Source organism: Nannobrachium achirus (genome assembly GCF_963921795.1).
Source record: "Nannobrachium achirus genome assembly, chromosome: 8".
NCBI lineage: Eukaryota > Metazoa > Chordata > Actinopteri > Myctophiformes > Myctophidae > Nannobrachium > Nannobrachium achirus.
The window spans coordinates 29,368,700-29,387,962 of NC_137817.1; the positions used below are offsets into that span (position 1 = coordinate 29,368,700).

Here is a 19,263-nt window from a genome sequence, read left to right on the forward strand (position 1 = left end):
CTTTTCTTTTTGTAACTTAAAGTTTTTGTCCAGTTTTCACACAACATAAAAAATCACACCCGTGTGAAGTGGAGCTGTGTGTGTGTGTGTGTGTGTGTGTGTGTGTGTGTGTGTGTGTGTGTGTGTGTGTGTGTGTGTGTGTGTGTGTGTGTGTGTGTGTGTGTAGATCATGTGTACCGATTTTTGTGACATTTGAAGAAAATATGTAGGAAAAGGAGCAAAAAGTGTGTTTTGGAGAAAATTCAAGATGGCGGAAAATCTATCCTGGCGCAAATGGGCGTGGCCTATGTGGGGAGATGCGTCTTGACCCAAGGAATCCAGGGAAAAAATAATTTTAATTTTCCGATCTACGGTTCAAGAGTTACGGGGCAAAACGTAAAGTTGGCCGTTATAGCGCCACCATGAGGCCGAGTGATGTAATTATTTTTCGATTCATTCTTAAAATCATTATGAATCTCCTCTCCGAGGTTTGAAACTGTAGCTCCTATGGTTTACGAGAGAAAAATACTTGAAAGTGATTTCTTGCATTGTCCCATTATAAGTCAATGGGGACAATTAAGCGTCGTTTTTTGCCGATTACGTCGGCATGGTAAGGCGGATCGGAACGAAAGGTAATAGAACACCATTCCCGGCCGAGCCGCAAATTTTGATGTATATATTGCGCGAGTGGCGTAAATGGTGCGGCACTAGTTACGCGCCGAAGTCAGGCTACATACACACAGACAGACACACACACAGACAGACCCACACAGCCACGTATAGGGAGCTGCACACAGCTCCAAAAACATAGACATACAAACCCCACAAGACACATCAAATATGAGTTTTAAGCATCGGCATGTACAGGTATACACAGGCACATAACAACCCACATACACAACTGAATGTACGGTACGTGCACACATGCAAGCACACGCAGGCTCATGCACACACACACACGCACATGCATGCACGCACGCACGCAGGCACGCGCGCACGCACACACAACAGTCATCCACTCACCTGCATTATCTACCCTGTGCTCTACCTTTTGAATGATTCAACACTGCCCACTGCAAGGCCCATTTGCTGCATGATTCCTTTCGATGGGCTGGTTTTCTCAAGCAGGTTTTCTAATAGAAACCTCTCTATGTACATATCTTCTTCCCTCCTCTCAGAGAGCCATTGATGCCCTCACACCCTACCTCTTTCAAAGGCTCTATGTATTGGTGCTCTGCAGACCAGGAGTTCTCAAACGTTTTCATATAAAGGACCCCTAAGTGTATCTGGCCGCGGCCCCTGATTTGAAACCATTTTCAAATTGTTACGAGAAGATTTGTCAACATTTGTCAAGTTTGATCACAATGTTTGAATTGTTGCTGGAGACACACTGGAGCCCCCCAAGCCCCCCTGGGTGTCCCATGACCCCACAGACATATAGATAGAACCGGTGCTATAGACTAGACGAGAGGACAGTGAAAGAAGAGGGATAAGGTGTGAAATGAAAAACATCAGGAAGAGAGGAGCCAATTGACAGTGAGAGTTTGGATGAAGGGTTTTACAGGGAACGTGGTATGGAGCACCCCTTGCCTTAATCCACCCTGCTCCAAGGGTCTTTGGCCAAACCACTCAGCCTCTGCCTGCCCTGCATACACTACATCTCCACTGGAGTGTCTGACTGCTATAGATGGCTCACTTATCAGCACACATCACTGTGCCATTATTTCGCCTCTGAAATGATTGCAATTAGCCTCGCCCTTATAACTACCTGTTAACCTAACCTGTGTTGAAGTGGCTTACCAAATCAAGCACCTTCACACTCCACCGCAACTGTTTAGTTGAGAAGGTGATGGATGTGATTTCTGAAACCATTCCATGCATAATTTCTTTGCCCGCTGTTGTTTTTCCTTTTCTATTTTACAGACTTACAGGCAACAAATTCACTGGTTCTCTCATTATCTCAGCTCTGTGGTCATGCATTAGCCCTGATCATCGCTGTTGTGTTACTGTATAGTATAATCCACTTGAAAGTGTCAGAAGGAACCGGCTATTATGATTTAAATTTGCATAATCTCATCTCATTTCCTCTACTGACTCGTCAATGACTTGATCTTGTTATTTATTTATTTACCAACCAACTTCTGCCACAGCCATGCCTCCAGGACAACCCTGACTGGTGACGCAGTAATTTCATTTGCTGACAGGGGTGTCGCACCAAATTCTGGGCCCTGGGTACAAGGATTCACTGTGCAGGACCCCCAAAATGGTATGTATTTGGCCACAGACCCCCATCTCAAAATATTTAGTTCCAGGGACCCCCCAGAAGCAAAATTTGAGTTACAAATGTTCACAAATAGCAGATCTACAAGCTCGCAGCGCGGCACTCGGTGCCGCGCTGTGAGCTTGTATATCTGCTATTTTTCAATAGCTAAAGTATAAAATAATTAAGGCCCCTCCAACACCTTGGGCCCTAGTAACCCAGTCCCACTTTCCTACCCCTTGTGACGCCCCTGTTTGCTGATCTGATCTAGATGTCATGACTCAGAGCAAAATAAGAGCCAGAGATTATAGCGCAAACACACAACCGGAACACAGTTTACATCACTTGAAAACAAGACAAGCAGACCAACGGAAGCGGACAAATGGTTGTTGCAGGGATTGAAACTGTGACCTTTCAGTCACAGAACTGTCTCTTATCACCACCACAAGCTTTTAACCCTGCTCTCTTTTAAGCTGCTTATTTAAAACCAAGATCTTTTTTTTCTAATATAGGGTTATTGTTTTCCACATAGTACAGTGTGTGATAGCGTTTGTGCTTTTCACTGTTGGCTACTGTATGTGTAGATCAGGTTCAAGGTCTTGTAAGATATCTTGTAGCTTGTGGCTTGTAAATATTAAAGGTCTTGTCTTTTGTTTAGGCTATCAGTTACTGTTTGGTCTACTGCCCTGCATACTCCATTATCCAGTGAATGGGGTGTAAAACCATGTAATCTGAAGACCCTGTAAACAGCCAGGGTTCACACTTAAAGTCTTCACACTCCTCTGCCATCTCTCTGTCCTTCTAACTGACAGCTGTTTATCCACTGATGAGTTATGAGGCCATATCTGAGTGATGCTAGACGTCTCAAGCCCAACAGCTCAGAATGGACCAATAATTGGTCTAGACAGTGTTCTGCCACCTTCCAGGGCACTTCAGGGAGTACACCGACATAGTATACTGTACACACACACCCTCACACGCATGCACGCACACACGCGCATACACACAGGCATTTGCTGTCTGCCTGTCTCTGCCCACTCAGTTTGAAACTGGGGCTTATATATTACCTTAGAACTGATAAGAGGTCAGATTATGTTTAACCTCTGCAAATGCGTGATGACCTGCCAAACAACACAACTGACCCTCAGTGTCCTGTTGAGATCTTCAGCAGCCGAGCTGGACGATACCGGTTAGCCAAACCCGCAGACCATGGAGATTTCCACGTCTTGGCGAAGCAATGTTTCCAGCTGCTACTTTAATTGCCCGGGAAAGAATCTTGCCATTGATCTGCACATGTTGTGGAATTCAAAACAACTACACGACTGCATCTCCCTTTCTCATATAAACCATCAATCACCTTCCTCTTTGTTTTACACTCCATCGTGTCTAGCTTAATTTCCTCCCTAAATCAACCCTCGCCGCCTCTCCTCTCTCCTTCCCCACCTCGCGGCGCTCAGTCGTTTACGAGAGAAGTTGGAGGACAGCAGGTGCGAGGCCTGTGCAAAGCATCGGAGACACCATCCAATTTGGTACGGGCAGTAAATTGTGTGGACGTCTGCGAGTGCCGCATAGTGCCGGAACCGAGCGCAGGGCTAGGTGGATGCATCTCTCCGCCAGGTTGTATTGCTGACAGGGCAGAGAAACGGGCGTGGAGGGGTGCCAGGCAAGCAGGAGAGAGACGGGGGGATTGGGACCTGACACAGTCTCAAAGTCTCTGTCTCTATCTCTGATGCTTAAACCACTGTGCCTGTTTTTCTGCAGCGTTGCAGAAAGAGGATGGAGGCGAGAGCATTTTGGTGTAGAGAGGTCTCAAAATAAAAAAAATAGAAAATAAACTAGAAAGGTGCGCTTCTCTGAGCGCAGGTCTCTGCCAGGCCGGGTTGCCTACCCATGCCCGTGCAATTCGTATAGCCATTTGGAACTGAACTTTGTAAATAACTGTATACTGCTGTGCTTCTACTGGACAACTGAATTTCCCCCTTGGGATAATAAAGGTATCTATCTATCTGAAATGTAATTTGAAAAATCTGACTGATACATCTTGGTCACATGAGTCCAGACATAATGTGTACCGATTTGTGTGAGTTTTGGACAAAATCTCAAATCTGTCGGAGTAGTAACAAAAAGTGTGTTTTGAAGATGTGTTTCAAAATGTGCATGTACGACCTGTGGTTCAAGAGTTATAGGCCAAAACGTGAAGGGCTCTGTTAAAGCGCCACCATGAGGCCAATTTTAAACAGGTTCTTCCTTGCCCTACTGGGAGTGGGCGTGCAAAGTTTCACACTTATTGGTTCAGCGGTTCTGGTGATTAGCTGCTCGACTGACACAGACAGACGGACACAGGCGAAAACATAGTCAGTGGCCTTCGGCCTGGCGTGGAAAAATAACATAACTTCAAAGTGTACACAGAGACTTATTAGAAGGCATATGTGCATGTATTTCCCTTTCTCTTGGTACAATAGGGAAAACGGTAATCTATCTCTATCTCTTTAAACTCTGTCAGCCAGGGGAGCAGTGGGTAACTGCAGATATCCGTGCATGGGCCTAAATTTCTCTTCTTCCCTGCAGGAGGTCTCTTTCTGGCTTGGCTAATTGAACTGATTACAATCTTTCCCACTAATTAGCGTTAGCATGTAGTGGATGTAATGGGCCTGGGGTGGGCCTCTGCTCTGTACTCTTCTTGGTGATTATGATCTCGTCTTTGGCGACTCTGGTCACAACTTCATTAATGACTTGGCTGACTTTTTCCGACTCTCTGCTGGTTCCGGCTCTCTGGGGGGTTAGGGCTGAATATAGCTTCCCTATATACTCCAGGCTGGCCTTTAGAGTTACACTGTAAAACAGGCGACGCTCTTCTTTCTTTGCTGTAAAAGGAAATGTTCTCCCTCTTTACTTGTCTGATTTATGTGTTCAAAACTGTTTTGTAAAAAAACTGTTTAGTAAAATTCATTTATTACGCGTGTGTTTTCTTTTTGTAATTGCCGCACTGCCTTTGATGCATGCTGGTGAATGTTACGCTACGAACGTCCACCACTGAACAACTTCATAAAAGAAGAAAGATTTAACAAACCAGCTTAACCCAGGCAGTCTGATTCATACTTTCATTTCAGAATGTAGCATACTGTATACCAGGGTGCCCACACCTTTTTGACTAGAGAGCTACTTTTAAAATGACCAGCTCAACATGATCTACCCACCCAAAGAAAATTTACCTGGGGGGGCTTTGGAATAGTAGCGGCACTGGCGTTACATATAAGACAAACACACTTGAAATGGGAAATGGAAGTGATACAAACGCACTTGAAATGGGAAATGGAAGTGATACAAACACACTTGAAATGGGAAATGGAGAAGTGATAGGTTTTTGGGTTCTTTGTAATGCTACTGACTTGAAACCAAAGCAAATGCATTGTGGGGGTTTGTCTACTTTAGAAGCAGTGACTGAAGGGAGCTGACAGGCGAGTCAAGTCACCTTAATTCAAGTGACAGATGCCAAAATGAGGGGTTTGGTGAGTTTTGTTATAATTATTTCCCTTTATATTAAGGGCATGTTATATGGTCTACCTGCACAGCCTTTGTGATCTACTGGTAGATCACGATTTACCTTTTGGGCACCCCTGCTGTATACTGTAGACTTGCAGCTGATGTGATGCCCGTTTCAATTATTCTGATAGCCGGAAATGCAAGCATATGTATTACGTTGGACAAGATGTTGCTCTCGCAGCTCATTTCACACTTGGTTTACTAGATATATACTTTGTATTAAAGGGGCATCAATTTAATGTAGCCAGGTGTTAATAATTCATTTCACCTTGGTGTTTGACTGATTATGTAAATTCCATCAACACATATTAGAAAGGAAGACGTGTATCGACACACCATGAATATACAGTGTAGGTTCTCTTCTCACACACAATCCCAAGATTCCCCCATGATTGTATTCAGACGCATGGATACATGTCATGCACACTACAACATGCAACGTGCAACATATCGAACCGAATATTGAATACCGAACCGAAGACCCTGTACCGAACCGAATGACCCTGTACCAAAACAAATGACCCTGTACCGAACCGAATGACCCTGTACCGAACCGAATTACCCTGTACCGAACAGTACAATACCCCTCCACATCAGCAATCCCTTGGAACCCTCTCCGCAGAGCCCACTTAGAGAACCACTACACTAGAGGTTGGGTACCATATTGTTCATTATGTTCAACGTTAAAAATAATACGTAGTATAAAAAATCATTTATAAATCAAGGACATTTCTGTTTATTTTTTGTATCGAAAATAATTGGTCTAAGTATGGAACCGAACCGAACTGTACATTTTGTAAACCGCTGCACCCTTAATGTACGCACACGCAAACTCACGCATACACATGCACACATACGCGCACGCACACACGCACACGCACATGCACACACACACACACACACACACACACACACACACACACACACACACACACACACACACACACACACACACACACACACACACACAAACAGTGCATCCAATACCACCATCTCACACACCTCCTCTTTTTGTACTACTTTGAATGGAGTTAATCATCATTGTGTTTTGGGATGTGATTGGTGCTTGGTCTAAATGGTTTGCCCACCCATTCTATTCAGAATGGCAGGTCAGCCTCCAAGTTAAGGGTCAGAACACTTCATTGTGTCCATCTGACGTTGCTATTCATCATCAAACACGGCCTGCATCCTGCTGCTGCCGCTGCCTCGGGGACTATAGGCTGCTCTCATGAGGTCTGGTGTGTCGTTTTCCTTGTATTTGCCATAAGTACTGTAGCACAGTGGTTCTCAACCTTTTCAGGCCGTGTCCCCCAAAATAATCATGTTTTAACTGGGAACCCGCCCCCCCCCCCCTTCGCTGCTAAGTGCTCCTACATCTGGCTTTGTCTGTTTGTTCCTATATGTCCCACACTTGGCTCATTGGCCAAGCTTCACAGGACGCTTAATGTAAAGTACTGTAACTCATGAAAAGCACCGCTCACTTTACACCATGTGTGATTTTTCGTTCTGGCCTTGACGAGATAAATACTGTATCTGTCCATACCGGTAGATTTTTGTGTTTTGTCCCAAAATGAATTAAATCTGTCACGATGTGGTTCCAGAGGTTTGGGACTCAAGCGCAGAACGAAAGTTCGGAGGCAGAGCATTGAAGGTGCAAGGTAATTTATTTAACAAAGGAAGGTGAACACGGCAAGGGAACAACTATACTGGGAAAACTAAAGGGGACAAAATGAAGTTCTGACATACAAGGTAATCGAGGTCTAAGAAATACACAAGACACAGGTGAACTCAAACAACAATCAACGCTGAGATTGGCTGGGGCACAACAAGTCACAGGAGGAGAACATACTAACTAATCAAAAGTAGGTTAGACAAGGCAGGAGACAGGGGGGGCATACAGGAAACACTACTATAAAATATAGTATAAAATAAGACGCAAAGCCAAAAGGCAAAACGGTAACACCTATAAACAGTAAACATACTGGACAGCAAGACAGGTCCTAAAGTCCAAAAAACAACAAAGTCCAAGGTTTGCAAGGAGCGGACCGAGACAAGTAATAGTTCCGAGTTAGTGTACAATGTGTGTGGTATGAAGCACAAAAACAATACTTTAGGCTTCAGTCTTGACAATAGAAACTGAGTGCAAGCCTCTACAGAGAAGCCAAAGCTTTCTGTCCACATAGTCTTAAAGTGACAGTAGTACAGAGTGTCCAGTGTATGAGGGGACAGAATGAGTCTGCATGGTGTGGCTCCGGGCCGCAAGGAGCGAACTGTGACAAAATCTAAAGTGAGTCGTAATGCGCTAAACACATCAGACCACCGGTAGGGCCCTTTACAAGTGTTTAAAGCAATCGTTAAAAGTATTAGTATTAGGAGGAAAATGTACAGTATTTGGTTAGTGTCAGTGTACTGTATAAAGATTTATATTTATAGCATTAATTTTGTTGCTCTGAAAAGAATCTAAATCAAGCCAATGGAAAGCAGTCTAGCATTGAGTCTATCGTCTGGCCCCATGAGGCTTGACGTCTCCCATAACCAAGGAGGACACCTCCTGACTTGTACCATAGTTACTGTATGTTTCTGATGCTTCGTTTTATGTCTTTTGGTTCAGCTCAAATGTTGTTTTCAATGTAAGCTCCTTCTCTCTCCCTGGGTCCCAGGACAGAAGGATAGGGAGGGAGAGTATAGCCTCCAAGGTCACTCCTGTGTTTCTCCGTTAGAGTGGGTGAGTTCCTGACGAGGGAGAGACAGCTTCAATTTCTCACTGACTGTCAGGAGCAGCCTGTTTTTTAAACGGCTGTGAGACAGATATAAGCAGAGGAAGATGTTCCCTGACTTTTCTGTATTATCTGAGGGCTATTCTTTTCTCCAGCCTTATCTCTCTGTCAGTAATAGGCCTTAAGTGATTCCTGCCAGATAGTCCCTGCTGCACCACAGCGCTGACTGATAGGTAGGCAGATATGTTGCACCCTGCCCAGATACAGTAGATCAGCAGATGGGTCTGTTTTTCACGGTTTACTTCTGCCCCCCGCAGCCCCCCTATCCCCAAGCACCATTGTGGATCTTGGTCAATTCCGTTGATTGGCAGTTTCACGGGCACTGCAGCTCTGCCTGCTTCTTGGCACCACAGGGCACAGATAGAAAAACAAATGGGCAATGTGATTTGTCAGAGTTGCCTGAAGTGGGGATGTTGTGAGTGATGTTGAATGGTGAGCCTTCTTTGACCAACATCCACCCTACATCAGAGGCACGGTAAAAGTCAGCATCCCTTTGTAGGTTTGAGGAATACATTGATTATATGTCTTTGTTGTGACACACCACAGAAGTCTTTATCTGTTGTTAGACGGCCCCACTGTCATTGTGCCTGTTATTTTGTTCTCAATGTGGAAAGGATTCCACACCAACAATATATCTGCATATAGTCTAAACCGTAAGAACTCAGCAAAGAAAACACATTGTGTGTGTGTGTGTGTGTGTGTGTGCGTGTGTGTGTGTGTGTGCGTGCGTGCGTGCGTGCGTGCGTGCGTGCGTGCGTGTGTGCGAGCACGTATGCTTGCATGTTTGATTGTAAGATGTGCATAGTATAAACCACATCATTAGCCTCCTGTTGACAAGTTAATGAAGTTAATTGCCTGGTGTGAACATTAACTCATATTACTCCCCTTCTCCATGGATAAATGCCCCAAAGTCTCTTATCGGGGGCTTTTAGCTAACAATACTCTAATTCACTATGCACAAGTTCACTTGCTTGACAATGATCCTCTGAAGTTTGAGGAATAGGAAAGTAAACTCGGGAGAAGCAGAGGAGATGATCTCAGACTTGAAGGGAGTAACAGGGAAATGGTAGCCACAGCCTATAGTTGCAGTCCTGCAGTCTCCTCTTTTGGAAGATTTCTACTAATGGAGAGTCCCCACTGGAATGTAAGTAAAAGCTCAGTCAGGGGTCTTTGAAGTGCTGCTCAGTTAATTATTCTCATACGACTAGAGTCTACATCTACATCTAAACAGTTGTGAATGCTTGAACCTGAAGCCTGCTCTACAGAAGTCCTTGGAGAATGAGCATGTTACCAACAAGCATCTGTAAGAGGGGCTACTAAGGGCCGATGCATACTCCACTTTTAGAGACACATTTATTTTGGTTCGGCTCTGTCTAAACTACAATATGACGTCATTCAGAGGTTTGTGGGGCGGGTACCGTCATTAATTTGGCTGTTCGGTGCTGCCGAGATTTTGTGACTCCCCGAACCAATATAAATTCTAAAAGTGGAGTATGCCTGACAGAGTGAGAAGATAGGAGCCAGGAATATTAGGCTGGCCAGTCATGGAAGGTGATTCTGAGCATCCAACATCAAAATCACTGTTTAGGTGATAGCGCTTCCACCTCAACTTGGCATATGCATGGGCCTTAATCCCCTCTAACCCCAACAACATCACACAATGAAGGTCTCCGGACCGAAACGTTGTGTGTCCCATTAAAACTGTATTTTTGAAGACGGTGTGCGGGAGTTTTTCTTCTGCAATGATCAGCCCTTGGTTTTCTTCTCCAATGCTCCTGTCGTTTTGTGTGCAAAAGTTGAGAAAGATTTTACATTCACAATGTTGCTGTGTGACTTTCTAGTTCATGGTCCGAAGACTAGGATATGGATGGAGTATATATATGTGTGTACTGGAGGAGCTTATCAATGACATTAGCCTGATTACCACGTCTGAATATGTAAATTACCAGCTGCTACATAAGGGAGTGAAATGAAACATGAAGCTATCCTGTCAGGTTTGCTTTAACCCTCCTCTGGTTTGACACTTCACCTGCCATCTGCATGGGCCTCTGTGTGTGTGTGTGTGTGTGTGTGTGTGTGTGTGTGTGTGTGTGTGTGTGTGTGTGTGTGTGTGTGTGTGTGTGTGTGTGTGTGTGTGTGTGTGTGCGTGCGTGCGTGCGTGCGTGCGTGCGTGCGCCTGCACGTGTGTGCCTTCGTGCGTGTTAAATATCCCTTTGACATCTGCGCCTTGATGACTTGATAACCCCTTCAACTGAAATGATTTCCAACTTCCAACTGTTGAAAATCTGTTCTATTCGACCAGTGACATAGTCCAGCTACAAAGTAGCTATAAAGGCTTTTATTACATCATAAGGGTCCTTGAGATTTCCCAAGGTTGATAGCTCTATGTAGCCTATTCACAATTGTGACAGAAAATAGCATTGGAAATATTCAGAACACCACAGGTATGTTAAATAATTCACCTAGATATAGCCTCTCTCTCTCTCTCTCTCTCTCTCTCTCTCTCTCTCTCTCTCTCTCTCTCTGCCATCCTGGGCAAGGTCAGTGGGTGCAGAAGGTTGGGCCAGCCACTGTTTGTCGTCGTCACTTTCTCCTCACTCAGAGTCTGCAGGTTTGCGACACAGACACAGAGTTGAGGCTGTCTACAGTCCATGCTGCTGTTATGAAGGCTGTATAGCAGAGCTATAAGCAAGGTGTGTGCGCGCTTTCTTAAAGCCAGCTCGCACGCCCACACACACGGGACTCGTCTCGGGGCTTCTCGGAGGAGCGTAGGCTTGTGTTCCAGTCGACACTGTATGCGAGCGCTGTTGCAGACGGTCACGCTGAGGCTGAGCCATTACTCCGACTCTCCGACCCGCCGTGCCGTTGAAGACAGGGGCTGTCAGTCTGTGACCTGCGCTCGGGTTGGAACTGAAGCGCGGTTCTGAAGTGTCCTGTTTTTTTTTATATCGATCTGTTTGACTGAAGTCAGACTCCGGTGTGGCTGTAGCGCTGACTCCACGGTGCACGGCACCCAGCCCAGAGCCTGCATACACGCACAGCACAGCGATGACTGGACTGACCGCCGCTCTGAATCACACACCGGCTCTCTGATGTGATTTCTCCGCGACCACCGCTAGCCCACCACCACCACCAGCAGCAGCAGCACCTGACCTTGTTGTTAAAGCTGTTAGAACATTCACACCTCGCTGTTGTCTAGAGCTGGAATTTTACTTCACGATGTCTTGAGAGAGGAGAACCTACAGAAAACATGACAGTGAGTATTATTGCCTCATCTGAACGGTGGTGATGTTGTTACTGGGCTGGCTACTTTTTGGGGGGGGAGGCATTTCTTGTCTGGCCAGCTGGTAGATATGATTCATTAAGGTGTGTCGTGTCGTGTGTGACTTGCTTTGAATTGAAACACTAACAGTGTGCAGTGTGTGTGTGTGTGTGTGTGTGTGTGTGTGTGTGTGTGTGTGTGTGTGTGTGTGTGTGTGTGTGTGTGTAATGTTGTAGCCTACAGACTGTCACAGTCGTTATGTGTTGTCATCCGCCTTGTGATGTTGGGCGGTTCTGTCTGTTGCCGGGGGATCAGCTTTCTCCTGTGACTTTTTTTGGAAACATTACATCATTAGAGTATGCCATGAATGGCGTTCCGCATAGCCTACTAAATGATCGATGTAGTAGCAGGGCTTATCTTTGGAAATATAGCCTAAGCATCGTGAAATGACATGAATGAATGTCCTGGCTTGTGATAGCTTAATGTCTGCTTTTTACAGATGTTTTTAGTTTATAGTCTACATTGCCCACTTGGTTTAGTTGCATTGATGTTGCCTTCAAAAGAATGGGCGTATGCACTATGCAATGCTCCCTACAAACCGACGCCACCTCTCTTCATGCGTTAGCCTACAAAATCACGGGGTAGATCTAAGAATAGTCTCTCTGACATGAATTAAACGGCCCCAAACAGCCGCCTCGCTACGGGGTGGGGATCTGTGCAGCTGTCAATTTATTTGCATGTATTGTGCCGGTCAAATCCAGCCTGCCTGCAGGCTGCCTGTGCGAGGAGGAGGAGGTTAATCCCATAGCGGATCAGCTGAACGCTCTCATCGCTCCCGCCTGCCTGCCTGCCTGGAGTCTGTTCTTCTTAACCCCTGCCTTCACTTTAAATAATTACTTGATATTTCCCACGGAACCCGGCATCCACGCACGCCACTGACGTGACAATTTATGGATCCAGGGCGGCGTAGGGCTGCAAGGAACCCGGCCACAGTTTTGGCTCAATCGATTTGACAGCGACCGGTGTGTCCGAGATAAGACGGATTCGCAGGGCTTTCCGTTGCCACTGCCCACTCCACTCCACAGCCTACTTTGGTTGCCTACTTATTATAGCCATTACACATATTCCGCACTCCGCAGTAGGCTAATGTCTGGTCATTGTTTATTCAGTTTTTATAATTAACAGGGGGCAGTCAGAGCTATACGATGACACGCCGTTTGCCAATAGCTGGGACTAGTAGTCTAGTAGACCTAGTGACCGACCGCTCGGCAGCACTTGGCAGAGCAATTGACAGCATCAATCCCATATTGATAATTTGAAACATTGCTAATATGTGCAGCACAGGCCTATTTTTATATTAATTGCTCACACCTAAAAAGCTGGACTCTTCTAGCCAGGGTACCTCATTTCCTGCACCCTGCTAAATGAAATGCTGACCTCGAATCTTTGGAGGCAGAGGCGTCAATTGGGTATGGCAAGCTATGGCAGCTGCCATACCTTGGCTACAAGAGAAAACAAATAAAATGTAGACCTACTTCTTAAAATAAATGCATCCTGCCTGTTGCTAGTATGGCAACATGACTGGTGTCGCGCGTGTGCAAGACACCAGTCATGTTGCCATACCTTAGCTTTTTCTGAACTGACGCCACTGTTTGGAGGGAACATGTATAGGCCATATAGCCCTATAGCCTATGCATTATACAGTATATAAAAAGGATGGTAGTGGGTATCTTTGTGGTGTGTGCCCCCTCTACCGACGTCATCGACATGGCCTCCCAATGACCAAGCAAGCAACATACATTATGTAACTAAACCCTTTTATCAGCACATTTTCACTGGTGTGTGTGATTTGGATATTGTTGTCACTGTATGTGGCAGCAATTGTTTCCAGTGACAATGATGTCACTGTTCTATAGAGCACGGTTCAACACTTCACCTACATTCTCCCTTGCCAGTGTCTCTGGCCTGTTTTTGTTCCATGGACAAATACAGATCTCTCAGGACAGAGTGGCCTATATCTCTGCACAGCATCAGCAAGTTGTCCCTTTCTCCAAGGAGTTGAGTCACAATGAATTACACTATGTAGATAGATTCTGCACCGCACTTTGACGTAAGCAATGCCCCGTGTTTGCACAGGTGTTGAAGTAATGGTCATAACTCACATGCCTTCCTGCAATATGTGTATGTATGACATGTTGCTATTCAATATTATTTGTCATAGTATCATTACAAACAAATATGATGAGTGCAAAGTGTGTTTATATGGCTTGCAACGTTGTAATGTTGTTATAAAGAGAAAAATCTGAGATAATGATGCCCTTTTCAGAACATCAGCTCATGTGCTGTTTTTAACCCCTTGAATCCCATTCCCAGCATCTGTATTCTCAGTGGAACATAATATATAAAGCCAATAATAGCCGATCTACAAGACAACAAGTTGTGGCATGACATATTGTGTGCATGTAGATCGGCCATTTTCGGTGAGGAGAAAGAGACATCATTTTCTAGAGATGCTCCGATTGCGATTTTTGGGGCCGATACCGATCAACTGGAATCAGTATCTGCCGATGCCGATATTCCCGATCACAGCGTCAAATCCATAAATTCTTCTATTTATTGGCAGCATTTATATATTTAATGATTCTTCTTACAAAACATTGACATTGTATATTAAGTATAAACATTAGGAGATTGCAGGCTGAGGTCTGTTAGTATCCAATTCAACTTGTAGGAGTTGAAGCTGAGGTTAGTCCCACAGATAAATATTGTGAAAATAGCTGATCTAGCTTGTAGATTGGCAAAGCCAATGCCGATCAAAGCCGATAGAGGCATTATCGGCCGATCGCGATCACTCACCGATCAATCAGCACATCTTTAATATTTTCGTCCATGCCTTACCCCTTATCCCTAAACTCTTTTGCCATTTTCTACTATGAGCTGTCGGCGTGAGGTCGGCGGAAAAGATTAGAGCGAGTGGAATGGATTGGTTACCGTATGGACAGAGTCAACTCAGGTCCAGTTTACTATGTCTAGAGGGTTTATGTGGTTAATCCCTCTTACCCCCTAAGTTTAATTTGCTGCCGCTTGCTTTTCATTAACTTCTAAAAGTGATGTGAGGCACTATGTTAATGCCACAGACTGTAAAAAAACTCAAACCCTGATAGCTGTGGAAGTGGTAGCCGGGAGGTCGAGTGGAGATTTGTGGAGGGTTGTAAACAAGGTGGACGTTTTCATTAGCGGTATACTAATCAGTCAGGCGGTGATTGGAGGCTGTGCCGTTAAACAGGAACAACACAGCCAAGGTTAGACAACAACTTTGTAGTCGCCGGTCCCATAAGTCACTGCAAGGGCTGGTGTCTATGTAGTCCTGTCAGCGTCACTCACCTTCAGCCATGATGTGACCTGATGCTGTGGCAGTGACTCGCTACAGATGAAATCACCCTGGCATGTCCATATATGCAAAGACTCTGAATGTGCAATACACCAATACACCAAACTTTCAAATTTCAATGTCTCCTCTTAACTCTGACAGTGTACAAATGGAACCAAATGGACCATTTGGTTCCATTTGTACACTGTCAGAGTTACATACTTGTAAGGGTCAATTTAAACCCCCCTAAAGGAAACCACCGAGTCGCTGGAGTCGACTTTGAGAACCACTGCAATACACAATAGTGTGGTAATGGTGTTGCACCCTCAATGACATTAAAGGCATTGAATTAAACACGTACGCATATGCATTTGCATGCACCAGGTGATATATATATATATAAAAGAGGACTTGGCAGGAGACGTGAGGAATCGACAGTTTAGTGTGGAGAAAAATGGTTAACATGTGGATGGGGAACAATAGAGGAGAGGATACACCAGAATGGCTGACTATACGTAAAGAACAAGGTGCATCACTGCTAGAGGGACCAAAACAATGCTGCAAGTAAATCTGCCCCAAAAGGAAGTTCCTGTGTGCCAAGGCTGCCAGCCAGGAAGTGTTTTGTGGTTGCGGGTCTCAAACCACAATAGCGGTGTGAGTAATCTCCGTCTGCACACTTCCCTAAATTCTCGTTTTGTCTTTCCTCTTCCCCCCCATCTCCTTCCTCGCTCCCTTGCTCGCTCTCTTGCTCTCATTCTTTGTGCCACATTGCTGTGCCTGCATTCCTCTCTCTCTCTCTCTCTCACGCCTCCACTCTCTCTTGCTCCATCTCTCTCTCTCTCTCTGTCGTTCTCTGCACCTCCTCCTGTCTGTGTTCTACCTGCAGGATTACCGGGAGGATGGCATGGACCTGGGCAGTGACGTGTCCAGTCGCTCCAGCTCCGAGTCCAACTCCAACAAGGTGACACATGGGATGGGACGATACGCGATATTATCGTTTATCGTGATAAAAAAAACACTCACGATAACTGTATTGTGGAGATTTAATTTATCGTGATGTTGTCCTCCGTCATGCACTGGGATCAACCTTTTATTTGCCGAGCTGCATATCCGGTACCATTTAAACCCTCTATAATTGGTAAAACGTACTTTTAATATACGTACTTGATAGTCTTTTTTTTCACTCTCTATCAAATGTCTTTGCCAAAAAATAGCTGATCTACAAGCTCATAGATCAGAGCTTGTAGATCTGCTATTGTAGATCTGCTATTTTTCGGCAAATGTTCACCCCACGATAATGGATTTTGATTATCGTGATAATATCGTAAATCGCGATTTCTTTTGTCACAATAATCGTGATATGACATTTTCATATCGTCCCATCCCTAGGTGACACCCTGCTCCCCGTCCGTTGACCTGGCTAACCTGGACGACTACAAGTCCTCCCCCTCCCTGGACCTGGTCACCTTGGACGACTACGAGGAGGACGAGGACTACCAGGAGTACAAGAAGAAGGTGATCGAGGAGTGGGAGAGCGAGTATGGAGAGGACGTGGCCTCCCAGCAGCCTCCTGGCCAGGAGGAGGGCGGAGGAGGAGTGGGGGCGCGGGGGGCCGGCGGGGCCCCCGGCAGCGGGGTCACCCGAAAGACGGTGAACAGCCGCAGCCTGGCCGAGGAGTTCCAGGACGTGAAGACCACCGCCCCGCCGCTCCCGGCTCCGGGCGGACGCACCGCCACCTCCGTCGCGGCCGTCCCGGACGAGCTGAAACAGAACGGCAACCTGATCATGCCCAGGGGGGGCCACCACCAGCTCCAGTCCCCGGGCGCGCCACAGGGTGGCACCACGGGGACCCCCAAGCCCAGTCACCGCAGCAGCAGCGGCAACCAGGGCAGGGGCAGCCGTGCCGTCGGGGGAGGAGGAGGAGGTGGAGGAGGAGGCAGTGGAGGGACCGGGGGGAGGATGGGGGGCTACAGGGAGGTGGAGAGCGTAGAGGAGGAACCTCTGCCCACCATGGACTGGGCGGCCCTGGAGAGACACCTGGCCGGGCTGCAGTGCCGGGAGCAGGAGAACCAGAACCTCAACCAGAACCACAACCACAGCATGGGCAAGACCAACTACACCTCAGTGAGTGGATATGTGTTTTTGTTTGATATGTTAGTGTTTATATGAGTGGCACACACACACACACTCATCTGATTATATATATTATGTACTGCAATGGTCTTCAACAGGGGATCCGGGACCCCTAGGGGGTCCTCAGAGTTACTACAGGGGGTCCTCCAAATCTTTGTATGATAGAAACCTTTTTCTCCTTTTTTATGTTAACCACTTGAATCCTAGCGTCCATATTCTGAGAAGCGTGAGGCGTTGTGAGCTTGTAGATAAGCTATTTTTAAGATCGTCTATTTTTTAAATCGGCTATTTTTAAGACGTTTGGTGTAGAGGGGATAAAGAGCAGACTAAGTACAGAGTGAAATGTCAAGTTATGTATTGACAATTCAAGTGGTTAAATACGTATCTGAAAACACAAATTGATATGAATTCAAAATACACCGATTGTGCTGTCAAACAATTAAACTATATGGAATCTATGAAAAGGTTGTGGGGGTCCCTGATTCATCTCTCTCTCTCAACTAAGGGGTCCTTGGCCTGAAAACGTTGAAGACCCCTGATGTACTGTATGTGTCAGAGGTCATCCTGCACATCTCAGTCATATTTAGACATTTCCCATGACCTGCTGGGGGTTGCGTCACACTGTAATCCACTGGTTATCCATGTCAGATGGCTGCTGAAATATGTGGGTTGGAAAGCCGGAATATGGCAGGGAATTGGGGATTAACAGGCTAATGTGGCGCTAAGTTATGTGGTCCAACTATGTGCATGCAGGCAGACAACAACACCTGACAGAAAACATGGATGTCTGTCTACACAATTCAATTCAATTCAATTCAAAGGAGCTTTATTGGCATGAGAAAACATACGTTTACATTGCCAAAGCAAGTATCACAAATACAATAAAAAAAAACAGTTGAAAATGGGGAACATATATACAGTTGGAGGGGGTACAGCATTGTGTAAACAGAGCTATGTCGCATTGTGACATTTTATATACAGGGTACAAATAGCAGGGGAACGGAGGCTATGGAGGGGGGGGGGGGGAGTGTCTGACAAGTAAGGACTCAAAACACGGGACTGCATTATTTCACCCTGATGGGGACCTGATGAATAGAATGAGTATTGTTTTAGTCAAAGCTATACCTTCTAAGGCAGGGGTCTTCAACGTTTTCAGGCCAAGGACCCCTTAGTTGAGAGAGAGATGAAGCAGGGACCCCCACAAGCTTTTCATAGATTCCATATTGTTTCATTGTTTGACAGCACGATTATCAGTGTATTTTGGATTCACGTAAAGTTGTGTTTTCAGATAGAGTATCTAGCCAAAAATAGCGGATCTACAAGCTCACAACACCTCGCAGCGCGAGGCGTTGTGAGCTTGTAGATCCGCTATTTTTGGCTAAACTATTCCGAATATGGACACTAGGGTTCAAGTGGTTAATATAAAAAAGGAGAAAAAATAGTTTCTATCACACAAAGATTTGGAGGACCCCCTGTCGTAACTCTGAGGACCCCCTAGAGGTCCTGGACCCCCTGTTGAAGACCCCTGTTCTAAGGATAACATCTGAAAATTGTAATGTGGACCCACATTAACCATGGCACAGACAGAGATGTTTACAACTTGCCTTTACTAGTCATGTGACCATTCAGAGACACTACACTCACTGTCAGTGATGGTTTGTTGTGGTCATGTGGTATGTCCACCAGGTGAGGGCAGTGTTGCATTGTTGTTCGGGCCACAGCAGCAGGCTCACCGTCTCCCTCCAAAGCCCTGTGAAGGGTGTGCAATTCACTAGTTTTCTCATGACATCACCATGCCTTAGCATTTATCCTTGTTAATGCCTTTACGGTCTATTGTTAGCTGGTGGGTAGCTATTGAAGTGGTAAGAGAGAGAGAGAGAGAGAGAGACTGAGAGAGACTGAGAGAGAGAGAAGGCAGGAAATAAATTCACTTTTATTA

At 45.7% G+C, this 19,263-nt stretch overlaps 1 protein-coding gene across 1 annotated transcript in view; it reads left to right on the top strand.

Moving 5' to 3' along the window:
* Positions 1–19,263, top strand: part of schip1 (schwannomin interacting protein 1) — a 214,766-nt gene that overhangs the window by 139,067 nt on the left and 56,436 nt on the right. The window contains exons 2-3 of the mRNA XM_080731451.1: positions 16,078–16,152; positions 16,581–17,315. Of these exons, the coding sequence (XP_080587577.1) occupies positions 16,078–16,152; positions 16,581–17,315 (810 nt within the window). The remainder of the gene's footprint in view (positions 1–16,077; positions 16,153–16,580; positions 17,316–19,263) is intronic.